At 36.3% G+C, this 27,655-nt stretch overlaps 1 protein-coding gene across 2 annotated transcripts in view; it reads right to left on the bottom strand.

The window, feature by feature from the left end:
- Nucleotides 1-348: 348 nt before the first annotated feature.
- The window catches only part of lpp (LIM domain containing preferred translocation partner in lipoma), a 223,833-nt gene continuing 196,526 nt past the window's right edge, over nt 349-27,655 (bottom strand). For both annotated transcript variants that reach the window (XM_051896418.1, XM_051896419.1), the window contains exons 9-11: nt 6,444-6,622; nt 3,300-3,420; nt 349-3,202 (exon numbers count right to left, since the gene is read on the bottom strand). In XM_051896418.1, coding sequence (XP_051752378.1) covers nt 3,074-3,202; nt 3,300-3,420; nt 6,444-6,622 — 429 coding nt within the window. In that variant the 3' untranslated portion in view covers nt 349-3,073. The remainder of the gene's footprint in view (nt 3,203-3,299; nt 3,421-6,443; nt 6,623-27,655) is intronic.

Here is a 27,655-nt window from a genome sequence, read left to right as displayed (position 1 = left end):
CAAAGCAATAAAAGAGAAAAAATGCTCTGACAGTAGCAGTTTGAGCTCATCTAAATTGTGATTCTGTGCTCATTGTCTCTCAAATGCCACCTAAAGTAGCTATGCAAGTATGTTCCGTATGTACAGTACCAGATACCAGCAAGCAGCTTGATAAATTCTCCTTTAGAGTGTGCAAAGAGTACAATGGAAATCTGTTTCTGTTACCAGGGAAATCTGCCAAACTCTGCAAAGAGCTAAGATATGAATTAAAAGCAGCATTACACACACACACACACACACACACATATACGAACACACATACATAATTATACATGGAGAAAAAAATAACTGACAACAGAAAAAAAACTATGGAGTTTTTCAAAAGGTTTATTAATTATAGAGGAAGTTCTATGTGAAAAACAGAGTGTATGAACAGAATCCAAGTATATACTTAGATTGTCACTAGAGCACAGATTAGGTTATTTCACGTTATCATTTCTTCATGAAAGAAAAAAGGAAAAAAAAAAAAAAACATCAAAGTACCCTTGGCAGCTCAAATATTCTTACCACCAATCCTATACCATGTATTTCAAGGCACTTTAATGCTGGTATTCAGCATTTGCTGCAACAACAGTTTCATATAATCATCATGTTATTGCTACTGTAATGGTCACAAATGGGAAACTTAGTACAATGTGTTTTAAATTTCATCCTAATCAAATACTTGAACAGAACAAATCAATCTGAATATAAAAAGAACTTGAGATGGGTTTTGGGAATAAGTAGTAAAGCAAAAGAAAGGAAGGACAACCTAATAGTGCCAAGTAATATAGTATTAATTCTCTTTCCAATATCAATCTTAATGTTTTTAAAGACATAATACACTTAATGTATAATTAAGTCTTAAAATATTTGGTCTTTCTATATAAAAACTGGAAATAAAGATCAGTTCAAGTAGCAAACATGCATAGCCTCTAGGTAGTGTGAACAGGAAAAAAACACAACAAAAACAAAACAGAGCATTCAAACATCATATCCCTCAACACACAACATCAGCCACAAGCCACAGCTGTGTTTGTGCTCAAACAACACCACCTTAGTTTCACACAGGCTGGAAAAGGCACATATAGAGAAGGTACTAAGAAAAGGAGGTATAGATCGAAGCAATGAAGCATTAATGAAGCTTTTATTGCTTAAAGCTACAGCACATTTTATTTTACACACTGCAAACTCCACAAACTGCCATAATAAATCAAGAGGGGCATGTGACCGGGTATTTATATCTGGTTTGCATATATATCATGACTTTCACATCTGAATGTACCCTTCAACCAGAGGGGAAGTTGCCTGGGGCATCACTGCAGCACACAGATATGACTGGAAATTTCCTGAGGTGTTAACTCTCTAAACCTCGAAATTTATAATGGCACTCTGTAGATATACATACATAATTTCAGATTTCCCAAAACTGTGTGCACTGTAGCTTTAAGAACAGCTCAAACACTTTCTCGTCTAATTAAAAAAAAAAAAAAAAACGTCTGCATATTCTTCTTGGTAAAGTGGCAATGCAAAAACAAAGAAGAAATTTGCATAATTATATCATCCACAAAATTACGAAAGAAAATTTCTTATTCCTAGCTGGTTGTCCTATTTTTAATAATACTTTTGTGTCTATCTCTACCTTACGTAACTAATACTACAATAAATTCACAATTTGAGGATATTTAAAATCATCGGGCTGTCTCTCATCAGCCCTTAAAGTCTTAGATCAAATTAGATAAAATACAACATCCTTTTAGCCCTGATTGTCACACTTTAAACCTAATCTGACAGTTTTTCCTCTGATAATTTTAAATTAATACCAAATAGTTCTCATTCTGCTGTGACATTATTGCACAATTCACTGTGCATATCTGAAAATACATACATTTTATCCCTATACCTTTTCACCATTTTTTCACTCATGATATACAAATAAATGCGATAACTGAGCACAATTAGAAGAAAAAAAACACCAAACCACAAAAAAAAAAAAAAAAATTCCAAGCGTAAATATTTCTTACTAAATTCACTTGAATTGAAGCGGTACACTGAGGAAGAAACAGGAAACCGCACTGAATGAACCACAATGTATTAAGGCTTCTGAGCTACTGAAGGTCATTCACAGTCCTTGAAGGATAAAATACTCTTCCCATTAGATTTCATAAGCATACAATAATATACATACACGCTGTCCCAGAGAAAGTAAATGTAGCTCTTTGGTAACTTTCATATCAAAGGGTGAATTCAGAAATGTAAATGGAAAGGCTATGCATTCACAAACACACACCTGTATGCTGATGTACATGCTGATGAAGCAGGTGTGATGCATGAGTCAAGGTCCTGGTCGTACTATATATACCAGCATATCTTGTGTACCTTAGCAAACATGAAATCTCCAATTTCATAAGGAGGTTTAAAAGCTACATAGCCATGTTTGAATGATGCATAATTAAAACTTCCAAGTATTTTTGTATCTGTTTTTTGTATTTGATAAAGCCATTGCAGTGAAAGTGTACTTGTGTGACTTTATGTATAACTAGTAGCTCTATTTGAAAGTGTAGAAATATGATCAAAAATAAAATAAAAGCCAAAGGTCGGATACATACTGAAATTCCTAGCGATCAGAGAGCCTGGTCCCTTTTTAGAGGTAGATTCTATGATGTTCTGTGAGGGTTTTCTCAAAGACCCACTTCCCAAATGAACAGGACAAATGAACAGCTCTGTGAACATCTGAGTTAGAATCTAACATTCTTGTCTATATGTTAAGGCCTACTTTGTTTAGGTGCATATAAGCAGCTGTAGCGGAATACATATCTGCTAATAAAAACGTTTGGACAGAATAAATGAGTGCAATTTTAATAAAAGGCACAGTATGTGGTGCATGAGCGACAAGACAAGTCGTGGCCCCTTAAGTGGAATGACAGCTTTATGTGTACATGTGCATTTGTCAGGGCATAAATATTTGTGTGCAGTGATGTGACAGGATATGGTGTTTCTCAGGATTTGATGAATGCAGGGGTATTAAGAACCTGCATGTACATATGTGTGTGACTCAGAGGTCAGTTGTAGCCTTGGCAGTGAGGGCCTGGATGCGACTGGTGTTGCAGTTTTTGCAGAGAACATGGCCATCCAGAGGGTAGCAACCCTGGTTGTCCCCCTCAGAGAGAAGACAGCCACAGTCCTATGTTGAGCACACACACAAAATAGTATATTAACTTTTTCAGTACAAAAATTGTTTACAAAGATATTTGTTGCCACCCCCAAGTGCTTTCACTCACCTCACAACGATAACACTGCACATGGAAGTCACGATCTAAGGCCACAATACGCACAGTCTCCTCCTGGCCAGGTGATGGCATTATGGGCTCTTTACACACAGAGCAACGAGGGGCAAATTTCCTGAAAAAAGGGAGGGGGAAAATAGAGAAAGAGAGATTGTGACAAAATGTGTTCAAAAGTTTGGGGTCAGTAGGATTAATACTTTTGTTCAACAAGGACACTTTCAATTGATCAAAAGTGACAATAAAGACAAACGATTTTAAATATATACTGTTCTTTTGAACATTCTATTAATCAAAAAATCCTGAATAAATGTTTGTCACAGTCCCACAAAAATATTAAGCAGCACAACTTTTTTCAACATTCATAATAAGCAAAGTTTCTTAAGCACCAAATCTGCATTTTAGAATGATTTCTGAAGGATCATGTGACACTGAAGACTGGATTAACAGCTGCTGAAAATTTGGCTTTGCCATTACAGGAATAAATTACATTTTCAAAATAATATTCAAATAGAAAACATTTTAAATTGTCATAATATTTCACAATATTACAGATTTTACTGTATTTTTGATCAAATAAATGCAGGCCTTGGTGAGCGTAAGAGAAAAAAAAAAATCTTACCAAAGTTAAACTTTTAAATGGTAGTGTAGTTGGATAAAATGCAGCAATTATTTTCCGCCCACGGCCCTCAATCAAATTAGAGTTTTGGCCCTTCGTAACAAAAAGTTCTCTGCTCTATAACATTTGATAATTTGAAGTTCCCATTCAGTCAGTCATGTTCAATGTTACGTCAGTACTGACGTAATGGGGTCTCGCCATTACGTCAGTATCGACGTAACGTCGAACGTCATTGACTGAATGGGAACGTCTAGATTACTATTGTAACCCTTGTTCCTTGAAGGAGGGAACGGCGACCCCATTACGTCAGTATGGGAACTTCAAATTATCAAATGTTTTAGAGCAGAGAACTTTTTGCTACGAAGGGGCAAAAATCTCCTTCAGGGAATGTGGTTACAACAGTAACCTAGACGTTCCCATTCAGTCAGTCATGTTCGACGTTACATCAATACTGATGTAATGGGGTCTTGCCAGTATCAACGTAACGTTACAATAGTTACAACAGGGTTACAATAGTAACTCAGACGATACCTGTATTGTGGCATCTGAGGCAAAAGAATCAAGACAGTAACAGTCGTTGAGCACCAGCGATAACTATGACTCTAAAGTTACCAAAAATAAATATTTTGTCATTGTTTACTTACCCTTAAACCTGTATGGATAACACTTTACAGTAAGGTTCATTAGTTAAACATTAATGTATTAACTAACATGAACTAACCATGAGCAATACATGTTACTGTATTTACTAATCTTCATTAACGTTAGTTAATGAAAATACAGTTGTTCATTGTTTGTCCATGTTAGTTCACAGTGCATTAACTAATGTTAACAAGATTTTTATAATGTATTAGTAAATGTTGAAATTAACATTAACAAAGATTAATAAATGCTGTATAGTGCAGTTCATTATTAGTTCATGTTAACTAATGAACCTTATTGTTAAGTGTTACCCCTGTATGACTTAATTCCTTACACTGAACAAAAAAAAATTTAATAATGTAATAAAAACCTAAAAAGAACTTTAAAGGACATAAAACCACCATAAAAGTAGTAGTAGGAGAGCTAAGTCGGATGTCAAGATTATTAGTGAACAGAGACTTAGAAAGAAAGTCATACAGGTTTGGGATGACATAAGGGTGAGTAAATTATGACAATTTTCATTTTTTGGTGAACTCATTCTTTAAAAATAAATCAATACTTGTTACAGTTCTATCCCATTTAGATATTGGAAAGCGGTGTATAAAATATTAGTCTAATCCAAATGGACAGATCATCAGCCATCAATAAACCAATATTACTACACAGCCGAACTGATTTCAAAGACACAAATGTTTTAGAAAGCTCCACAATAAATACATTAGTGTGTTCAGCAATTTGAGAACATAGGACAGGAACAGAGATAACAGAGAAGCAGTGAGGGTGTGTACACAAAGAAAAACGCAGTCAGGTGATTCAACTTCTTCATTGGGTTCTACCAACAAACAGCAAAAAGAAGGAAGTTCAGCAGATGGTGGCCTAATTAAACCACGATAGTAACAATGGGTACAGTCCAGGTACGGCACAACTGTTCCTCGACACAATAGCATTTCTGTTGTGATCACATTCTCACAATCACGGATTGCCTCTGAAACCTTTCAGTTCCTTAATACATACAAAAAAGCTGCTTTCAATATGGTGACAGTTACTGAACAGTCTATTTAAAAGACATAAATTACCTGCAAATAAGATGATAAATGGTTTTGAATGGGATATTTGAACCCTGATGAAACTGTGTAGATTTATAAAGTCGCACAGTAAGATAATGAAACATGACATGTTAAGTAAGGGATAGTGTACATCCATTTTTTCCCGCGATAACTGGCTGGATGTACATTATCCCACTTATTACACGGCTACTTGCTACATAATAATTAGATGCAAAATATTGACTTAGGTTGAAATATTTTATTAGCTTTTTAAAAGCAAAGCTTCCGCAAAGAAAGCAGTTGCTAGCAAGCGACAAGTTCAAACTAGACGGACATTTACAGTCATACCACTTATTACACGGCATTTCACCACATAAATAATTATGGGGATAAGAGATATTGATTTGAGATTAAACTGTTTTAAAATATTACCTTTTTGTTATCTTATAATCCATTACAGTGTACAAAACAGTCGTCAAATTGGCAGCAGCTGCGTTTGTATGAAACGAGAGAGTCTGCTATACCCGGATGACATAATTGTACGCAAAATATTGATTTGAGTTTTAATATTTTATTAGCTCACCAAATGCAAAACTTCCACGAAGAAAAAACGTTCCGGATGAATTACCCGGATGAGCCTGTGTTATTAGTTTTTACCGGTTGTTATCGGGGATAACATACCGCTGGATGCCGCAATTGACCAATCAGAATCAAGTATTCCACAGAGCCTTGTAAAAAGTATATGTATGTAAAGGACAGATGGTCCCATGTCTTTACATTGGTCCTGAATTTAGCATGTGGAAGAATCAAGCATGTTTGTGTGTCTGGTCATACTTGTGGAAGTCTTCGATGCAATGGATGTGGTTGGAAGCATCCACGGTAAAAGGAATGCCGTCCAGACTCCGATGGCAGACCACACAGGTGAAGCACTGGGGATGATAGGCCTTCCCAGTCGCCCGCAGGATACGCTCCATTATGGGCTTACTACATATGTTGCAGGTCTCCAGGGTGTTCTAAAATCAAACACAGAGAAACAAAGATCTTACATAACGTACAAGCTCAGCCAAAGCAAACTGTGGGGGAAAAAATCAACTGAGATAGATTCATATCAGCATATAATTTAAGCTCTGATAGTGAGAGACATGGCTTGGCAGTTGTAATAACCTTCAACCTTAAAAGTAAAGATATGCTTGATTTACAGTGATAAGAAATATAAGTAAGAAATATAAATAAGAAACGGATGAAAAGAATCTGAAAATTTTTCATTCTTTTTCATCGCAGAAACCATCTCACAAACTCAACTCTTAGAGGGATAGTTCACCTAGAAATGACAGTTCTGTCATCATTTACTCAGTCTCATGTCATTCCAAACCCATGTGACTTTTATTTTCTTTAACTGATAACAAATTAGATATTTAGCAAAGTGCCCAAGCTGTTTTTTCCAGGACTAGAAACATTATATAACACAATATTTTTTAATGAAACCTTTCCCTGAAAAGCAATTCACCCAAAACTGTGATGCTTCAAAAAGTTCATAAAAACATTGTAAATCCATTTCTATTCAGTCATATAGTCGCTGTCAGGTTGGAAGCCTGTATCTCCATATTTTGTTTTTTCAAAAATTATTACTGTTCGTCACCCTCTACATCTGTCTGTGGGTTTCACAAGCATTTAAACAATGAAATGTATTAAAAAGAGCTTGTGACTAAGACTCATCTTGACTCAAGAAACACTATATATATAAAGGCTAATGTTTTATGTATTTGAGTAGCAGAGAAGAGTGTCTTAAGGCCTGTTCACATCAAGAAAAATAACTAGATAACTATAACGATAACTATATTAGCGTCCACAGCAGCGGACGATATATTTCTGTTTATTCCTAGTGCATGCGGCACTAGGCATGCCGCTTTCAATGCTCCAGTTCTTTAAAGTCTGGTGTATTTTGCATTGTTTTTATCATTCATCAGCTGGAAAAAAATCATTCTGAAAGTGATTCTAACAATATATTTTCTCTGTGCTATCATTATAGTTGTGGTGTGGACTCTGCTATTCTTTAATATTTAAAATTATTTTCAGAACTATATCTTTATCATTATAGTTATCGTCCGCTGGTGTAAACAGGTCTTTAGTCTAGCATTTGTCATCAAGTAATAGCCAGAACTGTCTAAAGTAGCCTGTGCATAACACTGCATCATTTGTATCATGAGATTTTGCCCAAATGACAGAAAAAAATGAGCAACCACATAGCTACAAAAAAAACTTTATAACACATAAGCTCATGAAAACATAATGTGATGCACTTAATGCCTCAGATGCGGCCATTCTAATGATGGACAAAACACATATGTCTGCAATACTCACAACGCAACCAAATACAGAAACACACTGCAAATAGCATAAACCAAAACGAAAATGTTTCAAGGGGACCCCAACAAGTGACGAACCAGGGCCCTCATTTATCAATGGTGCGTACGGACAGATTTGTGCGTAGTGAGTGCATAAGAACAGTTTCACGCAAAGTGTGGGATTCGCCAACTTGTACTTATACATAGAAGTGTGTGTAAATATAAGCACACCTCTGAGCATGCTTACGCAGAGAATCTAGTGGTTGAATAGCGACACTACACATAAAAAGCATTTAAGAGTGTCACAGTATGCATTAAGCAATCCACATATGTCCTGTGTTTCCTTTAATTACAGAACACTCAATTTATCATCTGTCTAGTTTTACACACAATGTGTAATTGGTATCAAACCCTACACTGTAAAAAAAAAAAAATTTTATGGTGAAGTAAATACTACAGAAAAAACAAATGTAATTTTTACATGAAAAAGTTAGTTCAGGCAAGAATTAAAAAAACTAAGTAAATACTTTAGTAGTACTCAATTTAAGCTTGTAGAAATTAAAGCGTAAATATCAAAATTATAAAATTATAACCTACTCAACTTTTCTGATACTGGTGTTCCCATCATGCACTGGGTCTTGAATAATTAATGAGGTAGATTTTTCGCTCTTTTTACACTGTTTTATTATTGCTTTTGTGGTTAGGTTTAGTAACTTGCCATTTTGTGACATTTGGAGTTCATTTTCTACTCAAAATGCCACAATCACAGTCAAAAATGTTTCATCGAATGTTATCGTCATTGTGTGTTGTGTACCAAGTATTGAGGTCTCTGTGTTCAAGTGTAGCATTACTTCTAATATGTAGATATGGTATCTACACAATATCTATTGTATTATTTGCTTAGATGTTTCTAAGTAAAGCATACACATTAATAGCATGGTTTCATTCAGTGTTATATTGTTTGTGTAAAATGTATTGCAAAAGAATTTCCAACCAAATAGAAATTACACAACCTTTTACTGGTCAAGTTAAAATTACTTATTTTCTTTATTAATTTTACTTATCTTAGCTAAGTAGAGTAACTTAAATCCATATTTGAAATTTACTTAGTCTTACTTAATTTAATAGTCTATGCATGCAAAAACTTGCAAAAGAAAAATTAAGTACATTTTACTTATTGTTTTTTACAGTGTATAAAAGATAGCTGTGAAAAATGTTTGTCTCAGTGCAATGGCTTATCTTGCATTATTGGAAGACTTGGCAAACAATGCGCTCCACAAGCGCGTTTTCCAAGATCGTGCTGATCTGCTTGGCGAGAGCTCTCTTTGCCATTATTACGGAGGAAAAAACACAATCACGTGGTTTTTAAAGGAAAGTGTTGTCACCATATGTGGTTCATTGGAGGCGTTTCCGAATGCTAATGACCGTGAACGTGAATGAGCATGGTACTACGCACATGTGGGATTTATCAACAATGATTGCTTACTCATGTGCGTAAGAACTGCGTGCGCACGTTTGATAAATACAGATTTTCTTGTACTTAGGCACATTCTAAATTTCATTCGTAGGACAAAATATAGAAACTTTTCTACGCACTGTTGATAAATGAGGGCCCTGGCTAGGTGACGAACCCCCTCATTGTTCAATGTCTACTCGTCAGTAGTGTTGTTGAACACCTAAAAGGTGAGGTTTTTTTTTGTTTATTTTAACATCCTGATCATATGTGCATTGTGAGTATTTGCAGCGCGTTTCTGCATTTGGTTGTGTCGTGGGTATTTGCAGCACATGCGTCGTCAAACTCATGATGTTTTCTTAATTTGCTGGTGTTTTTTCTATTTGCATGTGTTTTCTTCAGTTTCAGCACACTGAGCTCTCTCGGTCATCATACTTTTGGGTGAACTATCCCTTACACTCTCATTGTATGGAAAAGAGCAGCTTAGGCATTCTGATAGATAACTACTTTGGTGTTCCTCACAAGAAACAAAGTCAAACAGGTTTGGAACAACACAAGAGTGAGTAAATGATAGAATTTACATTTTGGGTGAACAGACCCTTTTAAATCCATAATCTATCAACATGTAATGGATTCATGTAGGATAATGTGGGCATCCAAATGGTTGTCACAAGTGTATCTCTGTCCTCAATGCCTGAGGAAAAGGGGGAAGGTTCTGATATAAAGTATATATAGTGAGCAATGGAATGAGAGTGAGATCTGATTAGCTACTCTCTGATTCACAAACAAAGTCATTTTTCACTCTCGCTTTCGTTCTCCGAGAGGCGCAGCAGTAAATACGTCCACTTTCTGATGACTGCAGGCTTTTCCTCAGCCACGGATACCGGGCCGCGGGCCAGCTGATGACTTTTCACTCACATTCCTCTTCTTAATGTCCACCCCGAGCCCTGGATTTGTTATTTCGATATTTCATATAAAAGAATCTTCTATCCCCCCTCCCTCCCCTTCAGCCAAGCAATTACAGCAAAGGATGGTGAAATCATCTGTGTGTGATCAATTATAGGATGACTTTCTCTTTGAAAGCATGTGTGAGACTGTTTTCGCATGAGAGGCTATGATGCACAAATATTTCCTGGATTTCTCCATTTGGGATTCGGTGGCCCAGACACATCTCAGTATGTGTGAGTACTCCAGGCTACAGCTGTCCTCTTTGGCTGCCTGTTTCTTTGGCACAGCAACTCAGTACTGTTTTCAAACACAGACTTCCATGCCTATGTGCATGTGTGGCAACACTGTAAGCCATCATATTTTCCGCGCCAATGAGCCCTGATGATTAGGGCTGACAGTCCTGTGGGTATGATCTTGGATGTCTGCTCACAAGGGGGTCGCACGCTGGACGAGAAACTCAGCACTGCGCCGCACCACGTCTCGGATAACTCACAGGTATCGCACACCGGACGTGCACATTATATATGTGCAAGCTCAATTTTGAATTGACTCCTGATAGAAGAGCTGCACGATGGGTGAGTTTTAAGTCGACAGGGAAACGATACATATGCCTATGCTTTAATATTTCGCACTGAGATTAGTGTACATGGAAAAATGGCACAACAGAGCAAAATGAAAGAAAAGGCTACGTTTATTATACATTTTTTCCAATATTTTTAGACTTTATTCAAGCTGTTAAACTGAGAATGTAAAACTAATGTATCTTGCAGCACAGGGTGAAGTAAGTATGTACATTAACGACAATTTGAGAGAAATATAATATAAATTTAATGTAAATTATAAATGGCACTCTGTGGTGCGGCAGGATTTTGAACAACTTCCTGAGTCGTAGCTGGGCACCACAGACAGGCGCCGAATGTCGCCGCTGGTGTGCGTACACTCATAGAAAACAATGCATTCGAATTGTAAAGACATGGCGCGGTGCTGAGCTTCGCGTCCGGTGTGCGACCCCCTTAAGGGAGTGCAATATTGACAAAAATATATCTCAATTTTCATGGATTTTTTTTTTTTTTTTTGGTGAGTGTTACTTTGGCTGGTTTAGGCCTGATGTGGACAGCTGACTACCAAAGATCTTCAGATTCATCACATTCTGTGTGGTTGTTAGTTCACAGCGGTGACAGAAATGAACATTTTCATTAAAGAGCGATTATTTCCCCCTTAAATGGATTTATAGGCACATTTTTTAGGCACCTTTATAAAGGCATTTTTTAAAAACTTATTAAATGTTTGCATTTTTTTTTTTACATTTAATAATTAATTATCAATTAGAATAATATGGCACTCTCAAGGCTTTTTTTTTTTTTTTTTTGCAAAGTGAGTGACACTCTAATGTCAGCTTGCAAATCATTAAAACAACAATTATAGATTATATCGTACACCCCTAGCTCTAACTACAGAGGCAAAATTTTAAGCAACCATATGAAATGAAGTCAGTTCCAGCTAGTAATAATGCTAGTTTTAATCAAATTCTAAGCTACTGTGAAGGCAATCCAAAATTTATCCAAGATGGCGGATGTAAGAAAAATGTTTTTGATTCAAATATTTGATGAAATACTAAAACGTATAGATAAAAATATTTGATACTGGTGTGGGCTAGGCTTTTTTTGTGGTTATGTTAGTACTGCACTGTTAGCTTAGCAACATGGTAATATCAAACTATTTAAATCAACTGAGAGTCTCCCGTGTGCTTTGTGTGAGAAACGGCGGTTATGTGACACATGGTGTTCCTGCCAATGTACTATACAGTTCCAAATCTGTCACTTATGACATTAGGAAGCCGCCTTAGAAGGCAGCTCACTTGGTTTTGGAACAGATCTGTAGAATATAGAGTTTTCAGCTGCATGGACAGAATTTACTGGGAAGAGTCCCATGTATCAACACAGCCAAATCCTGTTTGCACTGCCTGTGCACTGGGATCATTTCCCATGCTCTTGGTTCACCAGCAAGCTGAGGAGGGGGTCAAAGGACTTGGCCCTTAGCTCCTACGTTCCGCTAATCATTCTTAGATCAACTTGGCTTTAGATCACAGTGTCAGAGAAGACTGACTTCTAAGGCATCCTCAAGGCTCAAAAAGGCCATAGGTACACCAGTGTCTAATTTGTCTCATTTCTTCTGCGAGTATAACAGAAATTAACATCATTTCCCAGAGCAACACTTGTGTACAAACAATGTCCGTGCCACAATCCTCTGCAAATCCTGGAAACGGATAAAGCCTTTAATAAGCTTGCTGCTGAGAACCCTTGAGGCTTGTCTCATAACTCTGAGGCAAGGAAGAGGGGGAGGGAAAAATATAGGAAGACAGGCAGTCTGTGTATATATAGCCTTTAGGAACATAGTCAAATGTTTAACCTGAGTCTTTGTGCTTTTCTAAAGGACTTGAACCAGCATCTGGATCCCTGCTGCTTACGGTTTTCTGAAGAAACATTCAAAAACAGTCCGTTTTCACACTTCAGAGCAGATTTCACAGAATACGTTGTGCCAGAGTCATCGTAGAAACACTGTGACAGTGAAGTCTGGGTCAGTAAGACTTCTCTTCCTCGCTTTTCATTTTTATGCAGCTTTTATGTTGACGTCAAAGCAGTTTTGATTTACATGCTGTGGATTTACTGTCCGGTAATAACTTTCAAAGATGGTTTAGGAAAATCTGCGCAGAGCACCACTAATGGCTTCACTTGTGGAAGAATAATGGCTCGGAGAGCCACTAGAGGGCACTAGACGTCTACTCATGCTCTCAGTTTACTCTTCTCCTGCTAGAATGTAATATATTCACATATATTCCTCTTTTTTCAGCTTCATACATTTCTCTAAGTGTTTGCCCAGAAGGCTAAACAAACGTCTAGGCAGATGAGGTAAAATGAATTTAGGTCAGACAGCCTCTTTCTGAACGAAAGGGTGAGTGGAGAGCACTGAAGTCAATTGTAGCCTCTTCTTTCCCTTGTTGCTTTTTCAATTTCCTGACAAAGTGCTCCAACACTCTCTCTTTCTTCCAGGCACTCTTCTTTTTGTGGGTGCAAACACAACACACAATTCTGTAGCAGGAGACCTTCTCATAGTGCTGGACAACAGTGTGTAGCAGACCTTCAGTCCATAAGAATGACTAAAAAGTGACACAATCAGCCTTGCATTTCACAAATATTATTTGAAGACTGGTCTAAATAAAACAGAAACCAAACTGTCTGGATTGTATTAAACAAGGTGAAATATGAGGAACTAAAACCGATATTTATGAAGGTAAATCACATGAGGTCTGTGTATACCGTAACCATCAGCTGCCAATTCACAGCGCTCAATGTGAATTTAAGCAAAACACTCTGAAGTTGTCTTCTTTGATAGGAGGCTTTATCAATTTTACATGATTCTCAGTTAGCTTGGTGGCATGGATTTGTTTTGCACAGAATATTAAAACACCTGTATACCCTTCAATGTCATTCTCCCAACTGCATTTACCTTAGAAACATCATCTAAATAGCTTCTGAAATTTAAATAGTTTTAAATGCAAAAAGGACTTTTATACTTAATTCTTGAGCAATGCCCCGAGTCATCATAAATATATAATATTAGTATTTCACTTAAAACTTTTTGATGTCTGTCAGCACCAAAATTATGTATTTATTTATGTACATATGACAAGTTCACATTAGAGCACCACTCTACAATATGATAATATACAGACGCCCAAACTAAATCACTCAGAGGATTGTGAAGATCAAGAGCATCAGAAAAAAAAGAAAGAAAACCAAGACATTTCTTACTGTAGCTGAGAGGTCAAAAGTCAGTTGGATGCTCTGAATAGATGAATCATTGACTAAAGAACTCACATTCCTTCAGATGAACAGACTGTATATGTAAAATTACTAGGGCTGTAATTTAAAAAATATATAATGATTTAAATTAACTGCTTGATTAATATACATAACACACAGACATCTTGGTAAGTATGGCTTCGCCTTTAAATACAGGTCAGGAGACACGAATAATTGCACAATTTTTTATCATATTATTAAAATAAGTAAGCAAATTTAAATTTAATTAACAGTACAGATACATGGTTTAAGAGAATGAGGACAACTTTGAGGCTCTAGCATTAACTGGTCTTGATAAATGGTTATGGGTCGACAGAAGGTCCTTAGCATTGAGCGGACTGAAAACCAGACTGAAACCAAACTGCTGCTTTGGATCCCTGGGACTGCGAGGCGTTCAGGGAAACAATCTTTTGAGCTACTTAAATAAAGAGAGTTAAAGGAAAGAGAGCTACAGGGGATTGGATATGAATGCAGAGGCACTGAGCCAAGAACTCTCAACGTCTTTTCCCAAGACATCACCCCGCCATTACATTTCAGAGACATTCCTGTACTGACTTCACTATGGCTGTTACCTCAGAAGGTTTCAGTATAACTATAGAATATCCCAGCATTTCTTAAAGATCTTTTTTGTGTGTGTGTCTGTGGAATTCATTTAAAATCAATCTAATTTAAAAACCATACATGCACATCTATTCATCCATTTGTCAGGTAAGTAAAAGAGTCAATGTCCTTGATAAAGAAAAGTAAAATTATTTTATTACACAGTCTAAAACACGTGACAGGTTCTTAGAAATGTACTTGTATTTATGTTGGTTTCATATGTATTTTTGAACAAATGAATTGTTCTGGACAAAAAAAAAAAAAAAAGAGATGTCATTGACCCTGAACCTTGCCTGCTCCCCTGCTTAGTCCTCATAAACTTTCCTCATGCTGTCCGCATGCCTTAACATCAGCTCGGAAGCAGAATTTGACCGCTCTGGACACATGGCTTCAGATCCATCTTATAACAGAGCCAAAATGCAGCAGGCAACACTTGAAGTAACACTCCATCAGGTCAGCTTGGGGTGACATATTTTCCTCCCTTGAAGGAAGTGATACAAGTTTGACTGAAATGAATGCTACCAAACAGGCTTTAAACAGTCATGTTTTCTGCCTGGTTACACCTATATTACAAGAGCAACACGCAAGTAATGAAAATCAAGTGCTGTAACCAGCTCAGTAGATACACACATGCAACACAAGCACACACACACAAACAGGGATAACAGCGCGAAGAGGGAAGTTGCAAGGCAATTCATGCAAGTGCTATCTAATTGGGTCTCTCCTTTGAGGAATGCCAGCCAGTTAATCATGTCTGAATACACAGAACTCAATTAGTAGCTTGCTAATGCTAATGCAGAGAGATATGAATATTTCATAGAAGAAGACAGCAGAAAGCCTCGAACGCATGCTTTTCTGCTGTACTTCCAACATCAAGCAAAACAAGCAGGGTGGATTCACCTGTCTTCATCACCCTCTGTACTTCAGCGTGATAGCAGAGCGTGGGCACCGCTAACTCTTTCAAGACGTACGGCAGCTGTGCCGGTGTGAGGGCAGCTCCAGAAAGGTGTTGGTGTGAGTTGCTGCCTGTTCCCTACACTTTACATCTATCAGCTTGGGCTGAAGGCAAGGTGGGAAGCAATGTCACTTGCAATCACACCGGGCAGACAGGGTATAAAAGAAAGCTCAAAGACATTCATTCAGTTTTTGATCTTTAGTGCTGTTGTAATTCTGCTAAAAATTGACTTGGCTGAAGCTTGTGGTCAATAAACCACGCTTATACTTTATTGTAAGCACGTGTAATTGTTGCTGAGGAGCTTTGTTTTCAAACTCTAGTGTGTCATCACCTTCCTCAAAAGCAATGACGGACATGGCTGTTGGCCCAGCCGAGTGGGTGAAAACTTGCACTGTGGCACAGTCTGGCCGACGGGATGTGGGTATCATGCAACAGAGGACATCCATTACCAGAAGCTCCCGCTGCACACGGCAAAATGTACCCTTATTGGGCCACCCTGGGAAAATGTCTCAGCACAGCCTGGAACCTGGATATTGTGGTTCCATTATACAGTATGTACACCATTATATTAGCACGCAGGTCTCTTTGTTGGAAAATTGCAGGTTAATATACTAAAAGTAAATTATTGCAATAAATACGCAATGTATCACAACAGTATTATTCATGTATCTAATGTGAGATTTGTAGTGTTATTGTTTATGGTAACTTGAGGTTTTATGGTCAAATAATGCATGGATTTATTCAAAAATACTTTATTTATGTCAGAGTGTTTGTCTGAAGGTCAATAAGGTCAATAAGAATATCATAAAATATCATAATTTGTAACAAGGCAAAGTGCAAAAATTTATTTCCGGATGTAAAAAGTCATGTAGTGTGCCTCCCCATGCATTTTTTTTAAAAATAATATTTAAAAATTAATACTTCATGATATTTGTGATATACTGTACATGTTACCTTGAAATGTATAAAACTTCTTTGAAAAGAAATGTACACTTACATGTATTCAAGGTGTAAGTAAAATGTTTTCCATGATAACATGATACTTGTAAACTTTTCTTGAAAAAACAAAAACAAAAAATAAATAAATAAATAAATTATATATATATATATATATATGTAAGCAATAAGGTACGAGAGGCTGTGCTTTATCATGAATAAGTCACGGCTGAAGGGCGTTGTTAGGCACGACGTGAAGCGGAGTGCCTGCAACCCCTTCAGCCGCGACTTATTCACGATACAGCACAGCTTCTTGTACCTTATTGCTTTTATAAAACGGTTATCACACAATACAAATATTAAAGCCAAAAATATGTATCAATGCAACTTTCATGAAGTAAACTTTCACTAAAAGCCTTCCTTCCGCCGTAAAAAATAGTCCCTGACCGTGAACAGCAACAGAAGTTACATTATTACGCCATTAGATGGTGGCAAAGACTGCCTTTATGAGTGTGTCAGTCAGTAGCAAAGACTTTTATATTGAAAAGACTGAATTGTTGTGAACATGGAACAAGACGCAACTGACAAATGCTTTGACTAGTGCTGTCAGTCACGGGAAAACCCCTTAACTGTTAAAAGGACAGGGTAATACATCAGACATTTAAACAGATTTTTTTATTATGAATATAGGACTGACCTGAAGGAAAATGCTAAATCTGACTACAGGTAATAAACTCGCTCACTCGATCTCTTTCTCACAATACTCTTCTACATAATACAGTAAGCTTCAATGAACAATATCAATTGAGAACAAACAGTTTACGTTGCTAAGAGTGGTTGCTAAGGGTGTTGTGTAGTGATACACAGAACCATTGGGTGAAGCGGTCATAACCGTGTTTTATCGTGAATAAAATACAGCTATTGACCAATCACAGTTAAGGACAGAAACTAACCGTTTTATACACACACACACAGACACGCACACACAATTCATAACATATAAAAATAACATGAATGCAAATAGTGCATCTCTAAGAACATGGCACAAGTGTTTTACAGTTTTTAAAAGATTTTCCTGTCTTGTGGGCACTCATATTTGTCACTGACCCAAATAATAAAATCAAACTCTCTAGAATGCGCAATCTCATAACGGTGATTGCATTTCTCCTCGTATTTTCTATGAGAGAGTGTGCAGTAAATCAGGCAGTAATGAAGCAGGCCATAGGGACCTGGCCATTTATCTAAACCAGCCTCCATCCAACAAGTTGTATGCATCTGAATAATCATGCAGTAAAAGTCCAGGAGGAAAGATGGGGAAGGGGGACCACGTTAAACACGCCCGATTACCAGAAATTATGATCTCCAATTAATTAAGTGCTCCAGGCAATTAAGTGTTCTGACAGTAGTAACGCAAGGCAGCTGGCAGGAAGAGAGCAGTTTCGACAGGGAAAGATCTGCAGGGTGCCACAAACATAGCACCTTACTAACATAATTAACCTCAATGCCATTCAGCCCTGCAGTCCACTTGCTTAAAAAAAAACAGCTATCTCGCAAATGAAAGCAGTCTCAGCCATTAGTCTTGTTGAGCTGATCAGCAGAGGGCAACTTACATGGAGCAAAATGGCATTTACCTCTATTTGCTCAGCAGGGTGGCCATTTCCTCCACTGATCCTGGATTAAGAACTAATTTATTGGCTGTGAAAATGTTGTTGTGTATTTAACATCATGGTTAAGGATTAGTTGAGTGAATAAGGTCAAAAGCGATCTTCTTAACGTTTAATTTGGTAAATCTGATCAAATCTCAAATTAAGCCGAAACTCTATAACTTTTCACGGCGGTTCACTTTCACAGGTAGCCACAGCTCCAAAAGTTCAGTTTTTAACATTAATTACTCACATTGATAAAATAAATGCAGCCTTGGTGAGCATGAGACTTCTTTCAGAAACATTAAAAAATCTTACCGATCATCAAACGTTCGTGTAAACTTTCACATTCTTTCAAAAATAAAGGTTAAGATAAGTACACTCACATGTATTTAGGGTGTAAGGAAAATTGTTTCTTTTTTCTTAAAGTGTAAGTTCACAGATTTTTGTTTTGTATCATTACAGTGTCGGAAGTATATGCAAATGAACAATGTTTACTCATTCTCTGTTACCTGTAACAAGAAATTCCCATTTATTTGTCAGCAAAAGCATTTTGTGTCATCCGGCAGATGTTTACTCTTTGAATTCTTGCATCTGGGAGCAATAAGTCAACACCTTTGTGGATATATGTTTGCTAAGAAGTATTTCCTACTCGTGCAAGGCGGTATTTGAATCTGGTCAAGCCTATCCAATAGGAGCAGACTGGGAGTGGCCTTGGACAGCAACATGCCCAGTGCATTATGGATGTTGAAGTTTTCCTACCTATTTGGCAAAAGGGAAAACAGCCCTTTTTCTCTGTTTTTTTTTCTTTTTTTTTTTTTTTTTTCTTTTTCTTCTAGTCAGGTAGCACTGATTTAATTTTTTCGCCTTTCTACCACATAGGCAATTAAGTTCTTTTAAAACTGGTAAAAAGTGGTATAAAGTTTTTCAAAACCATATGAAAAAACATATGAAACCAACAGGCTAAGAACTTGCCATTTGTGTTTTAAACTAAATTTTATTTTTTTTGCCTTCATATTAAGCTGAGACTTACTCTATACTTGATGACTTCTCATGGCGGTTCACTTTCAATTGTAGATAGTCAAAGCTCCATAAGTTCAGTTGTAGCCTGACTATTTACCACCCCATCAGTGCCTGAAACAGCAGATCAATCCAAAACAGAAGCTAGAAGGCCAAAATAAGTAATCGGGCTGAACCGAAAAATATGAATAACAGTTTGTGACATAGACACTGGCCCATGGGGGATTTGACCAAAGAGTTGAGCAAAAGATTTGAGCCAGAGAGAATTTTTGTGTTCCTAAATATTTATGTAGAGGAGTAAACACATGTCAAAGCTGATCTTGCACTGGGGGAAAGAGCCACAAGCTGCACTTCCCCCACTAGAGCTCTCTGTACAAAGCTCTTAATTTATGATAATGTGCATCATCCTACAAACTCACTCAGAGAGAGGACACATAAATTTAGCCTCAGCTGTGCAGTCTTCTGTACTGTGTGTTCATAAACCATGGGAAGGTATGACCTATGTCACCATTACAATAGTTCTTAAAGGCGAATTCAGAGAATGGATTCTGCCGACTGCTAAAGGTGTATATATGCACGCTAGGCCTTACTTTAGCACCCGAATCACTAAATGACTGACTAAATAATACATCGCTGCTCCATTACTGCAATCCAAGGCACCTGAAACAAATGTATTTATGAAATAATTTTGATAAAATCCGATGGCTCAGTGAGGCCTCCATTGCCAGCAAGATAATTAACACTTTCAGATGCCCAGAAAGCTACTAAAAACATATTTAAAAAGTTCATGTGACTACAGTGGTTCAACCTTAATATTATAAAGTGATGAGAATACTTTTTGTTTGGAAAAAAAAACTAAATAACGACTTTATTCAACAATATCTAGTGATGGGCGATTTCAAAACACTGCTTCATGAAGTTTCGAAGCTTTACAAATCTTTTGTTTTGAATCAGTGGTTCGGAGCGTGTATCAAACTGCCAAAGTCACGCCCCCCAGTGGTGAACCATTGAAATTTCAAAACGTTTCGAAACACTTATGACGTAACAAAGCCTTGTTTACTGAAATCAGGTGACTTTGGCAGTTTGATACATGCTCCGAACCACTGATTCGAAACAAAAGATTTGTAAAGCTTCAAAGCTTCATGAAGCAGCATTTTGAAATCGGCCATCACTAGATATTTTTGAATAAAGTCGTTTTTTTTTTTGTTTTTTTTTGGCACAATTCTTTTTTTGCTTATTCTTTCGTTTTCTGTCTGAATGAATCGTCACTTCATCATTGTGTATCAGACATTGCCACCTTGTGGAATAAAGGTGAATTGCACTTATTTTGTCATCAAAGATTCAATTATTGTTGTGCAGAAAAAATATACGTACACTGATACACACCTCGGGTCGTTAGCGAATATGAAAAATGAATGAATACAAAATGAAAATGAATACAAAAATAGGCATTATTTTTTTCTTGTTATATTCTTTATAATAAATTGATTCAGGAATACCAAGAAGGTTGATGTCTAACTTTAAAAAATGAATGAGGAGGAGGGTAGTGAATGACGTCCTGGGTCGTTAAAGACCCGAGGTATGCATTTGAGGGTTAAGGCTGAACCACTGTAGTCACATGAACTGTTTTAAATATGTCTTTAGTAGCTTTCTGGGCATCTGAAAGTGTTAATTATCTTTCTGGCAATGCAGGCCTCACTGAGCCATCAGATTTTATCAAAAATATCTTAATTTGTGTTCCGAAGATGAACGAAGGTCTTACGGGTGTGGAACGACATGAGGGTGAGTAATTAATTTTCATTTTTGGGTGAACTAAACCTTTAAGCACCAAATCAGTATATTAGAATGATTTCTGAAGGATCATGTGACACTGAAGACTGGAGCGATGGCTGCTGAAAAGTCAGCTTTGCCATTGCAGGAATAAATAACATGTTATTTTAAAATTTTAGTATTATAATAATAACATATTTCTCTTTTTTACTGTATTTTTCATCAAGTAAATGTAGCCTTGGTGCACCTAAGAGGTTTCTTTCAAAAACATTTAAAAATCAGTAGTGTATTTTCACATTATTTAGTGTTTTTACTTCATAGTTACACCACATGACACTTTTAGAGTCATTAAACTGAAACTCAGTTTTTCAAAACTACATGAAACCATCACTTATACAACATTTACATTCTTAAGAATTTGGCATATGTGTATTTTAAAGTAAATTAAAAAAAAAATAAATAAAACATTTCTTACACTATATGTCATTGACCCATGTACACAAACATCTCTTTTGAATTAAATTCCATTTACCGCCTACATTCTGCTGGTGTTGCACAAGTTAACTAGCTTTACACTGAGAGAGGTCTATTTGATGTCTATTTGCATACAAAGGCAACAGTCAGCCCACACCAATAAACTAACTTTCCCATTTGCCAGAGAAACACTTCTGTTCACTCCAAAGTAGTGCCTTTTTCGTTCCGGTGTTTTACGCCATAGCAGTTTTCAGGAACATTTGTCTCTAACACTGCTAATCACACAGCTCCACAGAGAAGCCTCAAGCACTGAACTTACCCCTCAAAATCCCTGTCAAAACCCAACAGACCAAATTAAAAAAAGACTAAAGAAAGAGGAAAATGATTTGGTGGCTCTGCATTTTATTGCAGAACCATTGTGAAAGTTTGCTATTGATTTTGTATGAAGTAACTGAAAACATTTGCCAGCAGACTGAATGTACTGTAAATCCTGGGCAAACATCAGTGCTCTAACTGTGAATAATGTGCTGTTGACTGCGCATAAAAACAGTTCCCACTGTGCAAGATAACACTGAGATTGTAGAGTATGTGTAAGAGACTCGGCGAGCATGTGCAGCTATGATTACATTAGGTGTTTGAAAGCGAAAAAGGTCCAAAAGCAGGTACCAGATGCATGCCACAGCTGCTGCTTTACAACACATCAGGGTAAGAAGTGAAAACAACAGACAAGCCACTGATGTCACATAAAGACCACTTCATGCAAAAAGGGGGATTAATTGAGCTGTGAATAAGTTTATCTGTATTGCACCACATTCAGTGTTAATTTCTTTGAGGAATAATTTTCGTCAACAAAATTTTTTCACGGATGAAAACGAGACGATGACTAAATAAAAATGTGTTTTGAATGACTAAATTATGACTAAAATCTACTCTAATTTTCATCAACGAATAAAAACGAGATGAAAATGATAGAGGGGGACGATTTGGGAAGATATCCACTCAGGACTGCTGTCCTGTGTGATACGCACATTTGAAGTGTAATGTTCTGATCTAACCGCGGGAAAAGCTGCACTGTTGCGCGCTCCACAGGCTCGCCCAGCAGCACTTCTGTTCTGACTGCTTCGCAAGTAATGAATAGCGCACATTTATGCCAAGCGATTGTTCATAAGCTAATGTTAATGAATTATGACAATGTTTACTACACAATGTTTATATGTTAATATGTTTTAGACGGTTGTAAGAATGCATATTTTATCTCCCTCATCTGAACTTAAATGAGCAGCCTGCTACAGTGCAGACTGCAGACATTTCAGAATAAGAGTCACGGTGTATTTTGGGATGGTTTATAATTATTTTTTACTGGTCATTATTGTTATTTTGTTTACACAATAAACTGTATTTAATTTAATTTCTATTTAATTCATAGTAAACTACTGTATCTTCTGTCACAGGAAGGAAAGACTAAGAACATTATTTGACACATTCTATATATTTTACAAGTATAAGGGTTATTATAGTTAACTAAACCTAAAACCATAAAAAAAACTTCATTACTTGAAATAAATGTTAACTGAAATATAAAAAAAAGAATATATATAAAAAATGTAAACTTATTTTATTTCATCTAGTTTCCAAGCTTTAGTTTAACCTGATAAAATAACTAAAACAGAAATAAAAACTATATAGACATTTAAAAGCAAAAACTGAAAGACAACTAAACTTTTTAACTAAACTTACAATGAAAGCAGAAAACAATCAAATCTAATCAAAATTTTAAACAAAAACTATAACAGTACTTCAATGATAAGTGTGTCAGTCCCTGACAAGTACTGAACTGAGCTCTCTTTCATGTCTTTTTTCACTTGAGCGGTCAAAAACCGTCCGCTTTGTCGAGTAAAGTACAGTAAAGTGGTTGTCTTCAGTGAACATAAACAGTTTGGAAAATATCAGATGTATATCAGTGTATTGGATCTGTGTATTGTTAGAGAAATGCTTACTTAATGCATTACAATTTAACTAAATTAGATTTTAGTCGACTAAAACTATACTAAAACAATTTCCGATGACTAAAATATGACAAAAACTAAATGGCATTTTAGTCAAAAGACTATGACTAAAACTAAATCAAAATTTGCTGTCAAAATGAACACTGACCACATTCAAACGAGCAATGATAAGTCAGTAATGGGTGGAGCCAGGGAAAGCCAGTGCACAAAGGCTGATTATTGCCACTGTGCGTTGTGGGTCAGTTGTGATGCTGAGAGCACATGAGTGATAAGACTACGGGAGAGCAGGAAGCAGATGAGAGATAACAGAGAATCTCCAGCAGGCAGCCTTCCTGTCTATTACTGAAAGGAATGAATGATATCTAGTTGCACTGTTCAAAAGTTCTGTGTTGTCTATATTGCCCAGAGGCGGAAACATGCTAACGCTATCAGTGCTGTTCCAAAGAATATGCAAAATAAGAGATTTGAACAAATGGCTTTGTATTTCCTGTTTGATGCTATAGAGAAAGATTACTGGATGTCACTGTGTGATAGCCTTTATTCCCAAACTAAACAGAGCTGAAAAATACTGCTCACCACTTAAGCTTGCCTTTTAAAATTTGCTTATATGGAAATAATTATACTACCATTTAAAAGTTTGTGGTTTGTAAGATTTTGTAAGATTTTTGAGAGAAGTATTTTATGCTGAATTTATTTGACGAAAAATCCAGTAAAAACATCTTGTAAAAATATTATAACAATTTAAAATGACTCTTTTCCATTTTAATATATTTCAAAATGTAATTTATTTATGTGATGGCAAAAATGAATACAATTTTTTGCTGTCACTTTTGAATAATTGAATACATCCTTACTGAATAAAAGACTTAATAAAAAAAGTTACTGACACCAAACTTCTGAACGGTAGTGTATATATTACACATAGGTTACACTTTGTTTTAATGTGTCCCTATTACTGTGTAATTGTAAGTACTGAGTACATGTACTTACTTTAGGGTTAGGGTAGGATTAGGGTTTGGTTTAGGGCTAGTTTCATGTAATTATGCCTAATTTATGGTTATTACCATAGTAAATACATGTAACGTGTAACAAGGGCACATTAAAATAAAGTGTTACCCATACAACTGAGGCTTGATTCATAACTGTACAAATTGTAGCTGCCTAAAGACAAGATACCAAGAGTCAACCATAAGTGAAACTTCACATAATAAAAAATACTCATAATTTTATAATTATAAATGAAATCTAACAGATTTCATACAGAATCAGTGGTGAAATTTGCTCCTCTTAAACTAAAGAGAGAAATTAGTTTGCTGAATGCTGTCAAGATATCTTTTGATGTCAAGATGACTTTTGAAGTCAAGATTAATCTAAATTTTAAATGCTACAACGAAGAGTTGAAATCCTGTAATGAAGCTATGAGCATTATGATCAATTATAATTTTAACTCAGGATCCAACAGGTTAAAATGAAAATTGTGTTAAGAACACTTTGAACACACAGACAGTCTTACATCAAAGGTATTTATAGAAGGAAATCCAGATGTTTAGTAAGACGTGACCAGTTTAGAAAAAGGTTAAAAAAGATGTTTTCAATAAATTTAGCCTCTTTTCTTTGGAAGAAAGTAAATGGCATTAGATACATAACAGGTGTTTTTTTTCCCCCCATTCTGCTCCCTAGTGGCAAACAGAGCAGTAAATGAGATGTTTATATAAGAACAATGAAAATATGAATGCTGTGATCCTGTCTCTGCAGATAAATAAACTGATAAATAATGTACAATGTGCATTCTTCCTATCTTAAAAGATTCCTAGACTGACTCGCTGGCCTCATTTGAAGTTCCCCCCCAGCTCACTAGGGGACTGCCATGTATCTATAGAGACCAAAGTCTCATGCTCATTCTCTAATCGCACAGAGGCGTATGACCCTGAGGATGAGGAGAAAAGAAGAAGAAATTACTTTCATTAAGAAATTCAGATTTCTTCCATCCTTTTGATCTTGTGCCAGAAGAACATTTATGCTGATGAAATGCATAAATAAAGTTCTTAAATTATCCCAGCTCTCTTTAGCGCATGGATCCAAGTTGGAAAACTTCCAGAGGAGGCAAGTACAATCATTCTGAGAGCTGATCAGTGTGGTGGGGGTGATTCAAGAGATGGCCTGAGTCACCGATACTTCAACTGTTCAAGTGATTCATCCGTTGAAGAAGTACACAGACAGACATAATAGTCTGACGCTGTACTTTGGAACAAAGGTTAACTATTGCTTTGCTGCCCGTCTCCTATCATTTTGAAGTTCAGCTAAACAGAGCAACTGAATCAAATATATGAACTAACTCAGTGTCTCTCTCTCAGTATAGTGTATTGTGGCTTGAAGTACAGGGAGAGAACACAGTCAGGCGTCAGTCATTCAGTGACCTTAAAAAGACAGTTCACCCCAAAAATGAAAATACTATCAACTCACCTCCATGGCATTATAAAATTACATTTCTTTTTTTCTGTGGGAGAATAAAAAGAGATTTTGAAAAATGTCTACACAATGAAAGTGGCATTTGGACTTTAGCATTCTTAAAAATATCTTAATTTGTGTTCCACGTGGAAAAAAATAAAATAAAACAGATTTGGATGAGATTAGCATTTTTTTGATGAATTATCCCTTTAATATATGAAAAAACAGCAGCAGTCAGAAAACCTGCACTGCTATGGTGTTGAAATGTATTATTAAAGATTTATTATTTTTAATTTGCCTATGCGCCCCTGAATATTCAGTGATGATGCTGTGAAACTGTGCCCTCTATTGAACTCCAAGCTGGCACCGTGCCCCAGTTGCAGCGGTAAGTGCAGATGATTTAGTAATGGTTTACTGAAAAGCTGTAGGAGTGGTAAAGGTGGTTTTGGCTTTGGTGACAGTCCTGGAAATTTCTCTTGATTTCTCTAATCCATTCTTGAGCAGTGGGCAACCAAGAAAGTCAGTGAAACCTCAGTGTTAGGACTAGTGGTTATAATGTGGAGAACTTGGCATTTCCTACAGTATCAACTACCAATGATGCAACATAGGCTGTCATATAGTCCAAATAAACTTCTTCACACAAAATATGAAAAAGCATAACATTAGTTTTTCCTAAAATGGCAGACATAAAGCCACTGTGAGGTAGAAAGTTACATGATAGATTTATGGTTTGGCATATTTCATATTTGTAAGGGATAACGTACAGTCAGACCGAAGCTACGTGTTGGGGGTCCCGATCAACCAGTCAGAGTTTATTTTGAGAGAATGATCAACTGGCTGTACATTAACCCACTGATTACATGGCTACTTCCAATGAAATTAATTCATGAATATGGAATATTAAGTTAATAATAAAAATTGTGCGGTCAGTCATACAGTGTTGCCGTGGTCAATGGCCATTTTTAAGTAATATTTGACAGCTAAATGCCGCAAATGGCCAATCAGAATCAAGTATTTCAGGGAGCTGTCTAATAAATCAATATACATGACACTTTGGCAATTGCATTTGTCATGAAGTGTATTCAGTACTCATCAGTCATTAGAAACATTGTCAAGCATCTGTTTAGACCAGAGATGCCCATGTGATGACCTTTAATTTGGCCCGCCATGCCATGTCGCAAGAGGAGGGAACAATAAGAAGAGAAAGAAAAAAAAAACATGCCATTAAAATATATCTTAATTTCCAATTTGTTTTTTTTTTTTTTTTGTTGTTGTTGTTGTTTTTTTTTATTGAAATGTAAAGTGAATTTTAATATATATAGTTGGATTTAGACCATTTAATTTGTTAAACAAATCTGACCAATATTAACAATATTCTGGCTTCTTTGAAATTTGCATTGTCTGTATAAAAGAAAAGAAGACTAAAGAAAGTGCTGGCTCAGTAATACAGTGGTTTCTTAAAAGAGAAATAGGGAAACACTGTGGCCACAACAGAATTGTAAGTAGGCTACACGTGCCATTGGAAATGGAAATAACACAAGTACAAACGGGAAACAATGATAAAATAAAAGGCAGTTTGAGGAAT

The sequence above is a fragment of the Ctenopharyngodon idella genome, chromosome 6, assembly GCF_019924925.1.
Source record: "Ctenopharyngodon idella isolate HZGC_01 chromosome 6, HZGC01, whole genome shotgun sequence".
NCBI lineage: Eukaryota > Metazoa > Chordata > Actinopteri > Cypriniformes > Xenocyprididae > Ctenopharyngodon > Ctenopharyngodon idella.
Note: the sequence above shows the minus strand (reverse complement) of the source record. Positions and strands in the feature narration are given on the sequence as shown.